Source organism: Cyprinodon variegatus, unplaced genomic scaffold, assembly GCF_000732505.1.
Source record: "Cyprinodon variegatus isolate N-32 unplaced genomic scaffold, C_variegatus-1.0 Scaffold295, whole genome shotgun sequence".
NCBI classification, from domain to species: Eukaryota; Metazoa; Chordata; class Actinopteri; order Cyprinodontiformes; family Cyprinodontidae; genus Cyprinodon; species Cyprinodon variegatus.
Window position 1 is genome coordinate 217,131 of NW_015150748.1, and position 15,119 is coordinate 232,249.

Here is a 15,119-nt window from a genome sequence, read left to right on the forward strand (position 1 = left end):
TCCATAAAGTCTCACCTTTTATCAGGATTTGGTTTTAGTCTTTCTCTCTTATATTCTGTTCTGTGTGTACTCCAGGTTTATCTCTGTTAGATCTCTTAAAGAGTTTTCCAAAAGATGAATAGTTTCTTTGTACAGCTCCTATCATCTCCTCCTTTAGCAGCTCTACATTCGCTATGCACAAGCTGTTCATAATTTTCTCTCATTCAATCTTTTGGTTTGCTTTTTCTTTCCCCACCCCATCCTACTTATTTATGCCGTCCAGTTCTCACTGATCTTGCAGAATTTTTACGTTTAGCTGCCTCTTTCTTCAGTTCCAATGTATTTACGTATATGATTTAATTGGATTGACTACATATAAGTCAAATCACTTGTTTCTTAAAGTGCATCAAAACAACACTGGTTAGGAGTTTCCGCTACAACATTTAACTGAATTAAACTGAAATAATTTGATTTACAAATATATTGTGTCCTGATTAAATGGAAACCTTGCTAAGAAAAAGAAGATAAAATAAAGAGGGCAACATTTCTTATTAGTCATATCAGTGGCAGTTAAAGGTATAATGGAGGATGTTCTTTTTCTGGGTGGGGTATCAAAATATGTCATCCTCCTAATTTCAATCATTCTGATATGTTTATGTAAAGCCATCTTTCATGCTCATTCCCAGGTACCTTTATAACCGTAATAATTGAAAAATTCAAAATCTTCTTTTGGAAAGTAAGCTTGTATGAGCAACTTTTAAACAGAGCGTACATGAGGGGAACTGGCCTTGTCCATGCCCTCGCACCACTCTAATAGGCGTTCCCTCTCGGGAGCAGGTACAAGGTTATGCATGCATATTTTTTTAAGTGAGAAGGCAGGTCTTTTCAAAAATTCACTAAAATCCTCCACTGTACCTTTAACTACTTTTAAGATATGTTGCCACTCTTGCAAGTCAATTTACTGTATCTGTATCAAACTGCATCTGTTCCCTTTAGCCCTGACCAGCAGTTGTACACCTTCTCTTTCTTCCATCGTTGCTTTTCTTCTTGCCACTGTTCATTGGCTGCTCACAGGTTTTAAAATCTGCTTCTTTTCAATAATGCTCTATTTTATTTTATTTTATTTTCTAATCTAGTTTAAACCTTGTTCACAACAGGGTGTGGTGTGCTCAAGATGCTGTTTGTTCACATAAAAACAAATGCACCAAAAGCTCTGTACTCAAAACAACTTTACATTACAAATACATGATCAAAGAATTCTAGTTTCATGAGAGCTATACTCAATCTGGCTGGTGTTACTGCAGAACCTGATATAGACTAAGCAAGCTTTTATTATGTTTGAAACAATGATATTTCTTCACTAAATCCAATTTTAAAATATTTAACTGTACCCTTTTTGATTTAAAGATGATATAAAAACTTTTCACACCTGGACTGAAGCTATAAACTTGTTATGACTCATGACTTGTTATGACATGCAAGACGGAAGAGCCAGAGGTCGTTGTGGAAATTCTCCATCATCCAGGTCAATATAATTACAAAACAGGTTCCAATTCGAATGTGTATCGCAAAGAGCAACAGTAGCATACATTCTCAATACTTTAAAATTTTTATGTGAAGTTCAGTAACTCATTAAGTAGGAACTAAAGAATACAAGTGAAAAACTAAACCAGATCTTGGAGGTTTTATGCTAGATTTTGTTTTGTGGATTACTATTTTACTGGTAATTTGATGCAGGAAAACAACTCAAATGATCCTGGAGAATACTCCCTATACTTACATATCAAAGGCCTATGTAGAGAAGTTCCTCATTTGTGAAAAACATTTTGCTTGTGCACTGCATGTGTAAAAGCAGCCTTTGACGGCATGGAAATTATTCATTACCAATCAAACAAACATATAACTGTTTGAAACTAATTATTAGACATGAATGCAGATTTGCAACACTGCTAAAATAAGCCAAGTTCTGGCAAAGACATCAATGTCGTATCCCTCGTTGCTTTGAAGACTGTACTTCACTTTGTATGTACCCATTAATTTCTATTCTGCATGCAGAGCCGGTGTCTTGGGTGTTGGTTTGTTGCTGAAGAATGCTTTCAATGCATGCGAGAATGTAATCTTTAACAGTCTTTAGTGATGGGTTAAGCCCCCCGGACACTGCAAAGCAATCAGCCTGCCTCCCAGACAGATAACAGTATATCTGGATCAAACACACTCAAACTCACAGACGCACAGCCATCAGTCCATTCGGTGGCTCCCGGGTGAACATCCTGGGGAGGCTAAGCTCTTAATTTGTTCTGACCAGAGCACGTTGCGTCTCGGTAGGCCAGTAGTTGAGGCATCTCCATCAGTGTGAATGAGTTTGCATCTGTGTGTGTTTGGATGTGTGTGAGGGAGGAAGGCAGAAAAGGCTCTCTGCTACAGCCACACATTATGAGAAATCATTTGTGAGCGGCGGCCTCCGAGGGGCACGCTGCTTATCAGAGCGAAGTCAGTGGATGACGTGAGTAATTACAGATGATTCACCTTGAGGACCTGATCAACAGCAATATTTATCTGTGTATGTGTCTCTGCAACCCCCCTCCTCCCCACACACATTGACACCCCCTCCTCCAGCTTTGCCTGCAACTTTCCGACCATTCCATTCATTGTATATACTCCTCTTTTTGATCTTTCTGTGATTCACTTCTGTCCCTTTTATTGTGTCTTTCAGAGAAAACTGGATACTCTCAGGTCAGAAGAGAGAAAGCATGATGCTTTTTAAGGATTCCCAGTAAAGACGAATGTCCTTTAGCCAAACAAGGTCCCAATTGAGCATTCTCCTGCATACCAAGCACCATATGGCATGGAAAACTAAAATGTACATCCCCTTCACCACAGATCTACTGTGCAACATGGAAGTTGCAACATCATTATGTGGAACTGTTTATATTTAACACAGACACTGAGGTTGGTTAGAGTTTAAAGGAAAAAAGATGAGGCTAGATACAAACCTCTTAAAGAGGGCCAATTCGAATATTCTAACCTCAGCAACATATCAACATCCGTATCTTTCTCCGTCTTTCCGTCTTTATCTTATTTTTTTAAGCCTTTTTAACAACACCAGTTATCATTTTATCCTCATCTCTTCAACCTTCCTCTCAGTCCTTTCCCTTTCTTTTCGGGCAGGTTCTCAATTTGGAATTAAACTGGCTGTCATCCCTGCAGCACAGTAACAAACTGGATAATCATAAACTTCTAATCTAAACTACTTCAAAGAAGAAAATCTGAAATAAAACAGACATCTTTGTGAAAACTGTATAAACTCTCTCATACATTCCAATGGCTAGAGCTGGAACAAGTACCCATATCAATGCACATTTTCCTAGTCACTTACACGCAAATAGCTTTAGCCAGTAGAACATCAATCTCTTCCGTCATTTCCTTACACAGTTGCAATTGTGTAGTCTGCAATTGTCTTTAGACTAAATGGATTTTAAAGCTCTTGCAGTCCTCTCTGCGCATTATTTTCATTTTTCTTTCTTTGTAGCACTTCCTCACCAGAGAACTTCGGCATGCTTCGACCATGCCAATGTTGTATACGACCGAAGGAAACTAGGTTTGGCAGTCCAATGGAACAAATGACGGGATTACCTTAAGCCACTGCCAAGGAGTAATTCTAACACTTAATAAAGGAAAAACAGAGAATTGTGTATGTGTGTGGGAGAGAGGAGGAAAGTTTGTGTGTGAGTCTGTGTCAGAGAGAGAGTGCGAGAGAGTAAAAGAGAAGTGGGGGTGGTGGGTGACAGGAGGCCAGCCCAGAGGCGCAGGAGTCTAACTAGTTAGACAAATAAACACTGAACAAGAACCCACTGGAGGGCTTTGATGGAGAAAGGCAGCCTCATAGGTGATGGCGGCTCTGTTTTCTTTTTTATTTCGCTGCTTTGTTCTTTGAATTCTTTCAATCTTGTACATACACAAAAGTATGATATGCAAAACATAAGGGGTAAAATAAAACTTTTTTACAAGATTTTTCCAATGGTATATTGAGTAATATGTTAGGTAAAACAAGTTTTATTTTATTGTTTGTTTGTTTTGTGAATGTAAACCACCATTTAAATAGTTTATGGGGTGACAATATGTATTAAAAAGTTTTTCAAACCTCACATGATTTTAAGTCTGCATGTAGATAACATGTGGTTAGTATTTTTTGGATGTTTCATAAAAACTAAAAAGCATTCTCAGCAAGACGTTTGGTTTTTTTGTTGTTGTTGTTGTTGTTTTTTCCCTTACTTGACAGTATACTATAGTTTGCAAAGGCATCCCAAGCAAAATTTCCTTTTTTTTTTTTTTTCCTTTAAGAGTAGATGAAGGTATAGTTCTATTTTGTCAATTCACATTAACAACTGTATTTATTTATTTTTTTATTGTAAAAAAGCATGAACCCAATTTTTGTTTTCAAATGATATATTTTTTATTTAACGTTTTGCTTTTAATATAACAGTTTAATCTTTACACTCAAATACAAATATTAAATAGGAGGATTAGCTTTAGATACCAAAATGGGAAATGTTTTGCTTAAAGTATGCTACTAAAATAATGTTCAACATATTGATTAACTGGAATTTAAATAATACATTTCTAACTCTGTATGAATACTAATAATATCATTGTGTTTTGTTTTGTTTTTTTCATAAAATAACTATTTTATCCTTATGTTGAATCCTTAGAGTCAACAACCTCTAGCCCTTAAACACACACAGGCACAAACATGAATAAGAGAACATTAATTCAGTACAGTTTCTTTTTAGTATTTAAACTAACTGGCACACATCACTGTCCTGCAAAGATAAAGAACAGACAAAAACGCCTAAAAAACTGGGATTATTTGCACTTTACTCTGTTGTACAATTTAAGGATCAGTGGAGACAAAAATATAAATGTTATGGCTTAAGTCTTCATGCAATTCAGGCATGACTGAGTTGATAAAGGACTTAAAGATACTCACCCCATGGGATGGGTAGGAAATCCATCCTAACTCCCCTTGGCTTGCTTTAGAGTCTAACAGGTTAACTGCAGTGAGAGAGGGGAAAAAAAACAACAAGAAGCACATGAGTGACCAGTTCTTGTTAGCCCCAATTAGTCTTCACTGAAATCCCATAGGAGAAATCTCTTCAACCTCAATGACTGATTATTTACTCAGCTGCCACACAGCCTGACTTATGCGATGGCACTCCATGGTTCTATTGCAAACGTTGAGAAGGCAGCGATAAAAATAAAGAGACTTTGTCTGTGTTTTTAATGTTTATTCATTATTAGGTTCCTAACTGTTTGCCACAGATATTTTTAATGTTTTACCTCTTAAAACAACAAACTATGTGTTTTGTTGGAATCTTATGTGATTGACAAATATGTAAAGTAAATAATAAATGTGAAGTGGAAGTAAAACTGTTTTTGTATTAAACTTGTAAATTTAAATCCAATTGTAACATTGACATGAGACAGTCATTGTTGAAACAAAACAAAAAAAGGAAAGGTAATTTGCATTTTGGCACTAACCACATTCAACATAATGTTTCTCTGGTCAGATGAATGCATCTCGGTCCCACAACTAAAAGCAATGTCTAGCAGAAAACTAACAATGCACATTACTCTCAACACATCAATTACAAGAAAACATGGTGGTGCATTTACCAATGAGTAAAAGCATTAAAAATGCTTTTATTCATTGGTAAATGCGTAGGTAAAGGGTGTCAAAAGTCGTGCTTCAAGGGTAGTGTCCTTCAAATTTTAGATGCGTCTGTGCTTTAACACACCCAATTCATATAATTGCAGTCTGTCAAACATTTGCTAACCACACATCAATGAAAATCAGCTGTGCATAAGCAGCAAAACGTCTAAAACCTGCAGGACACTGGTATTCAGGTTTTAGATAGTTCCCTAGTCCCTAGGTTGGATCAAATCCAGACATCCAGTCAAACATCTGAGAATGGGAAAATAGCATGGGACCAAATTTATATTTTGGGCCAAAATTCATAATGCTTTAACATTACACATCATCCTGGACACAACGTTCCATTTGGGAAAAATTGTGGTGTCAGCAGCATTTTGCTTTGGGAATGCTTTTCTTTGACAAGGATTTGGACGCTGGTCAGAGTTGATAAAATGACATTAAGGAGCTACAGAACAACCCCGAAGCAAAAACTGGTTTGTCTGATTAAATCCCAATAGCATACATTCAGCTTTATGGTTTTGTTGTTTCACTTTTGCAGGGTATTTTAAGATTAACTTTTTTTGGGCATGTTACAGTTTCTCGCTGCATATGACACTTCTAATTCAATTGGAACATTTCACATAAACTGAAGGAGCATGCCCTGTATCCACGGATAAGATAAGCCCCAAAATGGTCAACCCTTCAAGATGTTTTAGAAACCTGTGCTGGATTACTAAAAGTATGCTACATGTTAAAGACTGGTTAAATTTATTTTACAACACTTAGGTTCTAGGTTTATGACCTTCAGTGTTACATACATGTAGGCTTCCCTTTAGATGATAAATCTTAAAAGGTTGGTGTTAACTGATAGCCTCTTTTCTCAGAGTATTACACTTAGTCAAATCAACCCAAAATATTCAGATGTTTTTCAGTATTGATGGAGTTCAAATTCATTGGATATGTGTTTAGAAGCTGGTAACAATTTCTGATGTAGTCACGGAACTGAATTTATCTTCCTTATTCCGTTTGAGGCAAATTCTGCGTAGAAAGCGTATTATCTAAATAAGTGTCTTAAGTGTGAAAGACATTTATACTGCCTGGCCAACTACAAAAACACCCCACCTATGGCATAAGGAAAAAGAAAGCGTGATATCTTTTCATGCAGGTATTTTGAAGCCACTAAACCAGAAATATTGTCAATGTTTTAAAAAAGCCAGAAGATTCAAAGAGTCCTGCTATTGACTTATCCAAGCCCAGAGACCTTGCTGCACAGTTACTCATGGCAACTGACCTGTAACCAGGTAAAGCACAACTGCTTCAAATCAAAATTTAAATGCAATCATCACTTTAAAAAGGGGTCCGAAATTCAATTGGCCATACTCTGACCAAAATATAAAAATACAGTTATACTAAATGGAAATAAGCCTTGTGAGTATGTGCGTGTCAACTATTTTTTCAAACAGGCATCCAACAGCAGATAGAGTAAATCCATGCCTGACAGAGAAAATACGGCGAGACAAATAAGACAAGGAGCTCAGCAGCACCAGGATGCAAGCTAAACTCTGGAAAACTGTTCTCTGCACTGAGCTGCAGTTGTAGCTTTACCAGTAAAGCATATAGGAACGGTTTACTATTTTGAAACTCTGCTGATAGGAATGATATGACCAGAATTGCAGGTAAATAGCACTAAAGGAAAATGTCATTCCTGGTTATGGAAATGTTGACCAAACTGACTCTGACAATCCAGTCTATTGCTGGAGTTCTGAAATGAATTGTAGCATTTGCTGTTGTTGCTTTATACACATGGTTTCAGAGTGAATAGCTGCTATTGAATTGAGTTGTTAGTATGGATCATGCAGGATATATTGAGACAGCTCATTTGTTTCTTTTAAACCTGACTTCAACAGGAAAACTTTCTTATTAGGAAAACAAACTCAAGATCCTAATAAGCACCCTAATTACACGCATCAAAACTGTAAAGCCAGTTGTAGAATTGTTAATTCTGGAAATCTGTCCGGATTTATTTAGTAGCAGAGATGATAACCTTATATCAACATGCAACTGTCATCACAAGGCATTACTTTCATCTAAACTAAACTTACTCTCTTTGAAAATGGCAATTGTGCTTTATTCTTGTAAATCAAGCTAACAAAATACTTTTATAACTGTTCGTTTTTACACAAAGTTTTAAAAGATCTCATAAAATAAAACATGAAAACAAATTTTAAAAAAGCCTGGAAAGTTACAATGTTCCAAACTAACTGAGTCATCCTTATTTTTTATTTCCTGCTGAGAAAAAAGTGATTCACATCTAAACGTGCACAAACAAGAATACGTTCATACCTAATGTACCCTAGCAACTTGCACACACCCACAGCAGGGAGAAGCAGCAGCACAGCCAGGCCCTGCAGCTGTGACCCCATAAGTTGTGAAAATATGAGGCTTGAATACTCCTTGGATCCTCCTGGTCCTTTTCATAGAGCTGCACCACGCATTTAAGCACAAACATTATTTTTTTCAGGCAAGGCAGACCACAATGCCATAAAAATCCATTGGTTGTTTTGGTTTTTAATGTTACCTTGGGGAAGCAAACAACAATCTAATGTGGATGTAATGCCAAGAAATAAATTTTTGTGGTTATAAAAATTACACCCAAAAAAAATGTTTCATAAACCTTAAACTGTGTTTTAAAGAATATTTATAGAAGTAAAGTAGTCTTCACTGTTGAATTAACCCCAAAAACGACATACTAACAGTGAAGCATTAATTGGTTCCTGCAGGATCATGGTTGCTTCAAGTAAAATTTTTTATTATCAATACCAAAATAGAGCTGCCCGAATAATATTGAAGTTTGATTTAAGGACAAATATCATAACAATGCATAAAAAGTTAAACTGGTTGTTGGTTAAAGACAGACTTTCATACTCATTGACTGTTATGTTTAGAAATGTATCTGTATTAAAAACACCTTATATGTTATTTACAAACCTTACTTTTAGTTCGGAGAATCACCAATACATGACTAGGCATGCAACTGAAGGAAACTTTAGTTTGCCTAAAGTAAAGTCAAATGCCTTAAAAAGAACTGTTATGTATAGAGGTATGAAAGCATGGAATTTACTGCCAAATTACATTAAACTGATAACTGATTTAAGGAAATTTAAAAAATCATTGAAAGAACATTTATTAACTATAGAGGTAAAACACGATTAGGACTGTGAGGGAGTACACAGTCTTCTTCACTTGCTGTGCTTTGCAGTTTGTTTTGATTACTTTGGATTGTTTCTGTTTATGTATATGGGTATATATGAATATGTATATATGTATGTGTATATGTGTGTATGTATATATGTATATGTATAGATTATGGGAGATGTTGTTTTAATTTCCACCTAATTTTATTTCATTTGTAATTTTTTATTTCATGTTTTGTTGTTGGACCCCAGGAAGAATAGCTGTAGCTTGCTACAGCTAATGGGGATCCTAAATAAACTAAACTAAACTTAACCATTAGAATGTGAAATGTAAAAAAAAAAAAACATGGCAAAATGTTGTAAGATCTTACAAAATTGCAAACAATACTACCGGTAAATGAAAAAAACACAAAAACTCAAATAGCAGTTTTTAGAATATAACAACACATAAATTGAACAAGTTGAAGAAAAAAAAAATTCAGTGGGCGAAATATTTTAGCTAGAAAGATTAAGAGCTGTTGTGGAAAGCAGCTTTCGCACGGTCCGACTGTAAAACAATACCGTTTGGGTTTGATCATGATCACATTTATAAAACAAAGTACTTTTGCCGCTCTAAAAACAAACTTTCTGTGGAAGAAAAAGCTCACTCCCACTAAGATGGAAGTCTGCATTTTCTTTATAAATATTAGCAGATGTGGCCAAAAAAGGAGTCCAAAAAGGAAAGGCACACAGGCTTTTATTTTCTACTTCTGAGTTTGCAAAGCTAGCCAGTCACAGCCATGTAACAGCACTCAGGCAGTTGAGTGGCAGAATACACATCACTATTAGAGTCTAATGAAGCTATCTGTTCATGTCAGATAATAGCAGCTCAGCATCCAGGCCCATTGCTTCCAATTTACATTTCTCAACGAGCCGAGCCCACATCTCAAATTGAGCCAAGCGAAGGAATTTGAGTGCAGAAAATTAGACAGCTCTCATATCGCAGAAAGGGAAAAGAGACCGTCAGCAGCACTTGGCTGCAGGAATCAACGCTAATGCATACTGTACAAATAAATACACAGAAAAAATACCAATCAAGGAAACAATGGTGATACGCAAACAGAAAAGCACAGTTACTGGATATGGAGAAAATATTTTCATAACATTTGAAGTAAAGTGTGTGTCCTGTCCTGGCAGCTCAGGCGAACACATGCAGGATCTGGCTGCTTTGCTGTGCCAATTATAAGCTCTGCTCTAAATAAAGGGAGAAAATTAGACACCCCTCCTTTTATATAATTTACCTCCAACTTTTAAAGGCATGATAACTGAGATCCAAGTTAAATAGGAAACCTCAAAGGCCAAAACATATATAAAAGGATTGTGGGTCAAGCTGCTAAAACCATAACAACAATAACAACAGTTACAAATAAAATATAATTTACGAACAGAAAATCCGGCAGGAATGAAGACAATTGATTATAAAACTTACAATGTACATTCAGGTTAAATTGTTTAAATATAATTATATATCTTAGAAGTTAAATTCAAAAAGTAAAAGTTATGTATAGTTATATTTACTCAGTTATAATGACGGATTTTTCCGCTTACCCAAACTTCAGTGTCCCTAAAGAAAATAAAGAATAGAAAATTTCTAATGCAAAAATGTCAGCAGACGGAAAATAATATGTGTGTGCTTTAGAACATATCCTGGGACTCATTTTGAATGAATTACTGCATGGTGTTACATCTGGGAGATCAGTTTGTGATTGCTGTGAATCCAAGGAAGCCCATGCTTCAACACTGACCTTCACTAGCCTGTACTGTTGGTTTAGGGGTCTCTTATCTTCCTCTTAACAACACTCTACAGATTCTCTATGGATTAGGTCAGAAGGGTTTGCTGACCTTTAAAGTACACTGATACCATGGCCATTTAAGCAGGTATTGGCACTTGTCATCAGATGTCAAGCACATCTAAAAAAAATTTAAATCGGCATTTCAATACGGCTTTACAGCAGAGGAAGGCGTGAGATGCTTCAAAATGTTCTGGTGGACAGCTGGGCTGACTTTGGACTTGATGGAAAACTGTGGACCAATACCAACAGATGAGATGGCTCAATAAATCATGACTCACAGTGGAAACTTCCCACTGGAACAAAAGCAATTTGGATTATTTCTCCTTCCCATCTCCCTCCAGACTTGTTCAAGTGAAAGACAACTTTTACTGCCTTAGCTCAGGTAAGATGCTTTCCACAGTATCTCTAGTTGAGAACTGTGTTAGGAAGATGGATGAACAGACAGAAAAAAACTTAGACAAAACTTTATTGTCATTGGAGTGTATAGAAAAAAGCTTTGTCTAAGTTTTTTTTGTTTTTTTTGTCTGGACAAAACCATTAGTAATAACCAGAACCACAATTCCCTTGGTTTTTAAAAATAAGATGAGATTAAAGTGTGATTGCAAATAGCAAGGAAATGATGCTCCTTTAGAGGCAATAACTTACAGAATAGTAGATCTGAATCTGGCTTAACTTAAAGAACGCTGTAGTTGTATCCTATGTTTTGAAAATATCTGAAGCAGTTAAGAGCCCAGAGTTGTGAATGTCTCACAATCTCCTTAATGAGTGTGTTTCACAATCCTTTTAAGGCTGCCGTTATCACTGTCTCCTGCACACAAGATTCTACCACACCTCTTTCTTCCATTAAAGTTTTTATCAATGTGCTTTGGTAAAGCACTCCAAGACACACAACGTTTTGTTTTAGCTTACTCTTCCTGACAGGGGTCTCATTGACTATCAAGACAACTGTTAAATCAGCAGCCTCTTCCACATGTTTCTGTAGACCAGAATTTACATTTTTTTACTTTTTCTTTTCTTTTTTTTTTTTCTTTTTTTTTTTTCCGCTGCTAAGAGCATTATAGTACTAGAAATACACCTGGATGTGTAATAAATCTAGCGCTTCAATTTCACTCTTGGATTCGGTTACTGATATAAAATAACCTTTTGGATTTTTTTTTTTTTCAAATTGACTATAAAGTAACTGTTAATGTGTCTACTGCTACCATTGGCATTCATATAATTATAATTGAGTTGCACATAATTCTATAAAGTCGTGCATAGATGCAAACAGTTTCTACCAGCTTTGTGTCTGTTGGATTGCAGGCTCACAATTGCAAACAAAAATATAAGATCATACAGAATGATTTACTGTCAGCATTCACTCCCTCTCTCTCTCTCTCTCTCTCTGTAACACAGACACATAGATCCACAGAGTCAGTTAGCAAGCTAACGTCAGCCAAGAGTATGGCCCCTGCCCCATCAGGGAATGCCTCTAAACGGGAGTATTAATAGCAAACTCAGCCAGCCTGTCTGAGAGGGAGCAAACCATCAGAGGTGGAAACAGGTGAATCAATATATATAAAGCAAACCAAGACCACCGTCTAAAAACCCACAACATGTAAGCTGAACCTGACAAATGGAAGCAGTCAATGACACTAGATATATGGTGATTATGCATGCTGTATAATCATATATCTAGTATCGCCAAGAGTAGCATATGTTGAGCAGGGGAGCGCAGGCACGTAGAAGGGGTGCTCATTTTGATGTCTGTGTTCTCATAATTTATGGCTGCAGATTTTCCCAGAGTTTTAATTTCAGAAACCCCTACAACTAACACTGCTGATGAAGGCGGAGAGGCAAACAGCATCTATATGTTGATCAGGCACATAGAATAGAATAGAATAGAATAGAATAGAATAGAATAGAATAGAATAGAATAGAGAGCTTCTGTGTGGAATGCTGCTGTGCATGTAAGGGTTGGCAGGCCGCACTGCAGGCAAAGCAAAGCGACTTGTGTCTGTGTTAAAGGGTGAAGTGTTCACCTCCCATTATGAATTATTCAAGAGCAGAGTCGCTCTGTCTGATGTTGCTGCTACTTGCCCAGCCCCTCTGTCCCCATTATTTTTCTTTCTTTCTTTCTTTCTTTCTTTCTTTCTTTCTTTCTTTTTTTCTTTCTTTCTTTCTTTCTTTCTTTCTTTCTTTCTTTCTTTCTTTCTTTCTTTCTTTCTTTCTTTCTTTCTTTCTTTCTTTCTTTCTTTCTTTNTTATTTTTCTTTCTTTCTTTCTTTCTTTCTTTCTTTCTTTCTTTCTTTCTTTCTTTCTTTCTTTCTTTCTTTCTTTCTTTCTTTCTTTCTTCTGCTTTTACACATCAGGCAATGCATATATCTCTTACTGTAAAAACACATAAACAGCCATGTGTATAGCTATTCCTCTGAATTTTTGTGCTCTAACATATAGTTTACACACAATCCTTAACTTTCACTCTAAACAAAATGAAATCAATCTGTAAAAAGGAAGTTTCTAGTCTTCATCGTTTGGTGAGGACTCACAATGTCAGTCTGCAGCACATGAAGGGAAGTGGGGATTTATTTATTTTTTTATTTAAGTTTTTTTTTTTTTTTTTTTTAGATGGAGGCGGGGTGCAAGTACATTTCCCGCAGTTCTGAAAGGTACCATAGCTCACGGGCGCTCGTGCGCCCCATGGGGACCGCAGTTTCGGTCTCCTCGGGGCCGAGCAGCTAAAAATACCCAGGGCCTCCAGGCGTCCCGCAGTGGGCCTGAACCTCACACCACCTGAGAGAACAAATCTGCGCCAATTCACAACTTCGCCCTTTCTTCCATTAGTGATGACAGACAGAACCGTGACAGTCTAACGCTGGATATTTAATGCTCAGAAAAATAGAAAAAGAAAAGCGTTTAAAGCTTTCAGCTGGATCATCGCGACCTAATAAAGACCAAACGAGTCTGATGGAAAAAGGTCGAGCCAGAGCGGGACATGGGAAACTAATCTAGAGAAACCTAAACTTTTCTCTCACTGACCAATCAAGAGGAAATTATTAAAACAAAATTATGTTTATCTTTTGTTTAACCTGTGATTACACTCATCCATGTGAATATATTTATATAGAATTAAGAAGTAATTGGACATATTCTCCCAAAAAATCTGTTCATGGGTGTTTATTTGATAAAAAATACACAGACCTTATAGATTTCTTTACATTTCTATGAACTATAAGGCACTGAGATGTTCTATAGTAAGCTTTAAGGAGCATAATTACCGTTATTGATTGTATAATCCCCGTGAATGAATGAATTAATAAACTCAAATGCAACAGCGCACAAAAGAATAGCCTAAAACAAATATTTATTTTTAATTTACTTTTTTTGTGTAATTATGGAAATTTGCATTTTTGTTATTTATTTATAAAAAAAATTAAGTCTTGAGAAAGATTCTCTTTTTGATTAAAAAAAAAAATGTAAAGCATCTCCGCCTATTTAAGCTGTTTTAACTAATGTATAAAGACCACGCATATAAGGTTTAAGAGCTTGAAATTACTTTGTTGTCGTTTTTTTTTTTTTTTTTTTTACTTTTTTCCACACATTTAGTGTTTCATATTGCAAACTCTATCATATATATTTGCTTTAATCCATGGCCTGTGCGCCTCAGTCAGCTTAGTGTTTTTCATCGTTGGACAGAAGCCAGATCCGACGCGCTGCCTCCCTGCTGCTTTCTCACTTTTTTCGTCAAAGGAAGTTTATTATCGTGCTGAAAATCTGTTTCCAAATTCCCATAATCTTTTGGTATCTGTATATATTTCTGTAAGAAAGGAGCAGCCCAAAACTAAAGTTATTAAAAATCTGTATAACTACCTGATTTATTTGTTCATATCATCCATGGGCCATTACACTTTAAACTCCCTTAAACAAACCTCTAAAGTTGGTTTGGATGTTTTTACTCTGTGTGGGTTACTTTGTTTTTAACTTTCGGATACTTAAAAAAGAGGTTTATTAAACACACACTCAGTGACACCTCCTCGCACCAATACAGCGGAAGATATATTCAGACTAATGGATGTGAGTCTGGACAGTTTTTCAGCTTTCACTCGCCTCTATAGCAGCCAAACATGTCACTCAAACCCATCAGTAGTTCTCCTGACCCACTAAAAGTTTCTCATTGAGAATGAGCTCTGTTCACTGTAGGTCCGCTTTACGCGTTTGGTTTTTATTCCATTTTGTCACGCAGCATATTCTCCTGACTCACGCCGTCAAGGAGCGACAATAAATTACATCTAATGATCTCCTGCGCTGCTTTAAACTAACCAGAGCTCGAATGAAGCCCTCACTGCAGCAGCTACTCACAAAATATCATATATATATATATATATATATATATATATATATATATATATATATATATATATATATATATATATATATATATATA

The 15,119-nt window shown here is 36.1% G+C and overlaps 1 protein-coding gene across 5 annotated transcripts in view; it reads right to left on the reverse strand.

The window, feature by feature from the left end:
- The window catches only part of epha3 (EPH receptor A3), a 124,551-nt gene that overhangs the window by 107,556 nt on the left and 1,876 nt on the right, over positions 1-15,119 (reverse strand). For 4 of the 5 annotated variants that reach the window (XM_015383828.1, XM_015383827.1, XM_015383825.1 and 1 more), the window contains exon 2: positions 4,967-5,031. In XM_015383828.1, coding sequence (XP_015239314.1) covers positions 4,967-5,031 — 65 coding nt within the window. Of the gene's footprint in view, positions 1-4,966; positions 5,032-15,119 lie in introns of those variants that run through there. The other variant, XM_015383829.1, reaches the window with a different exon arrangement.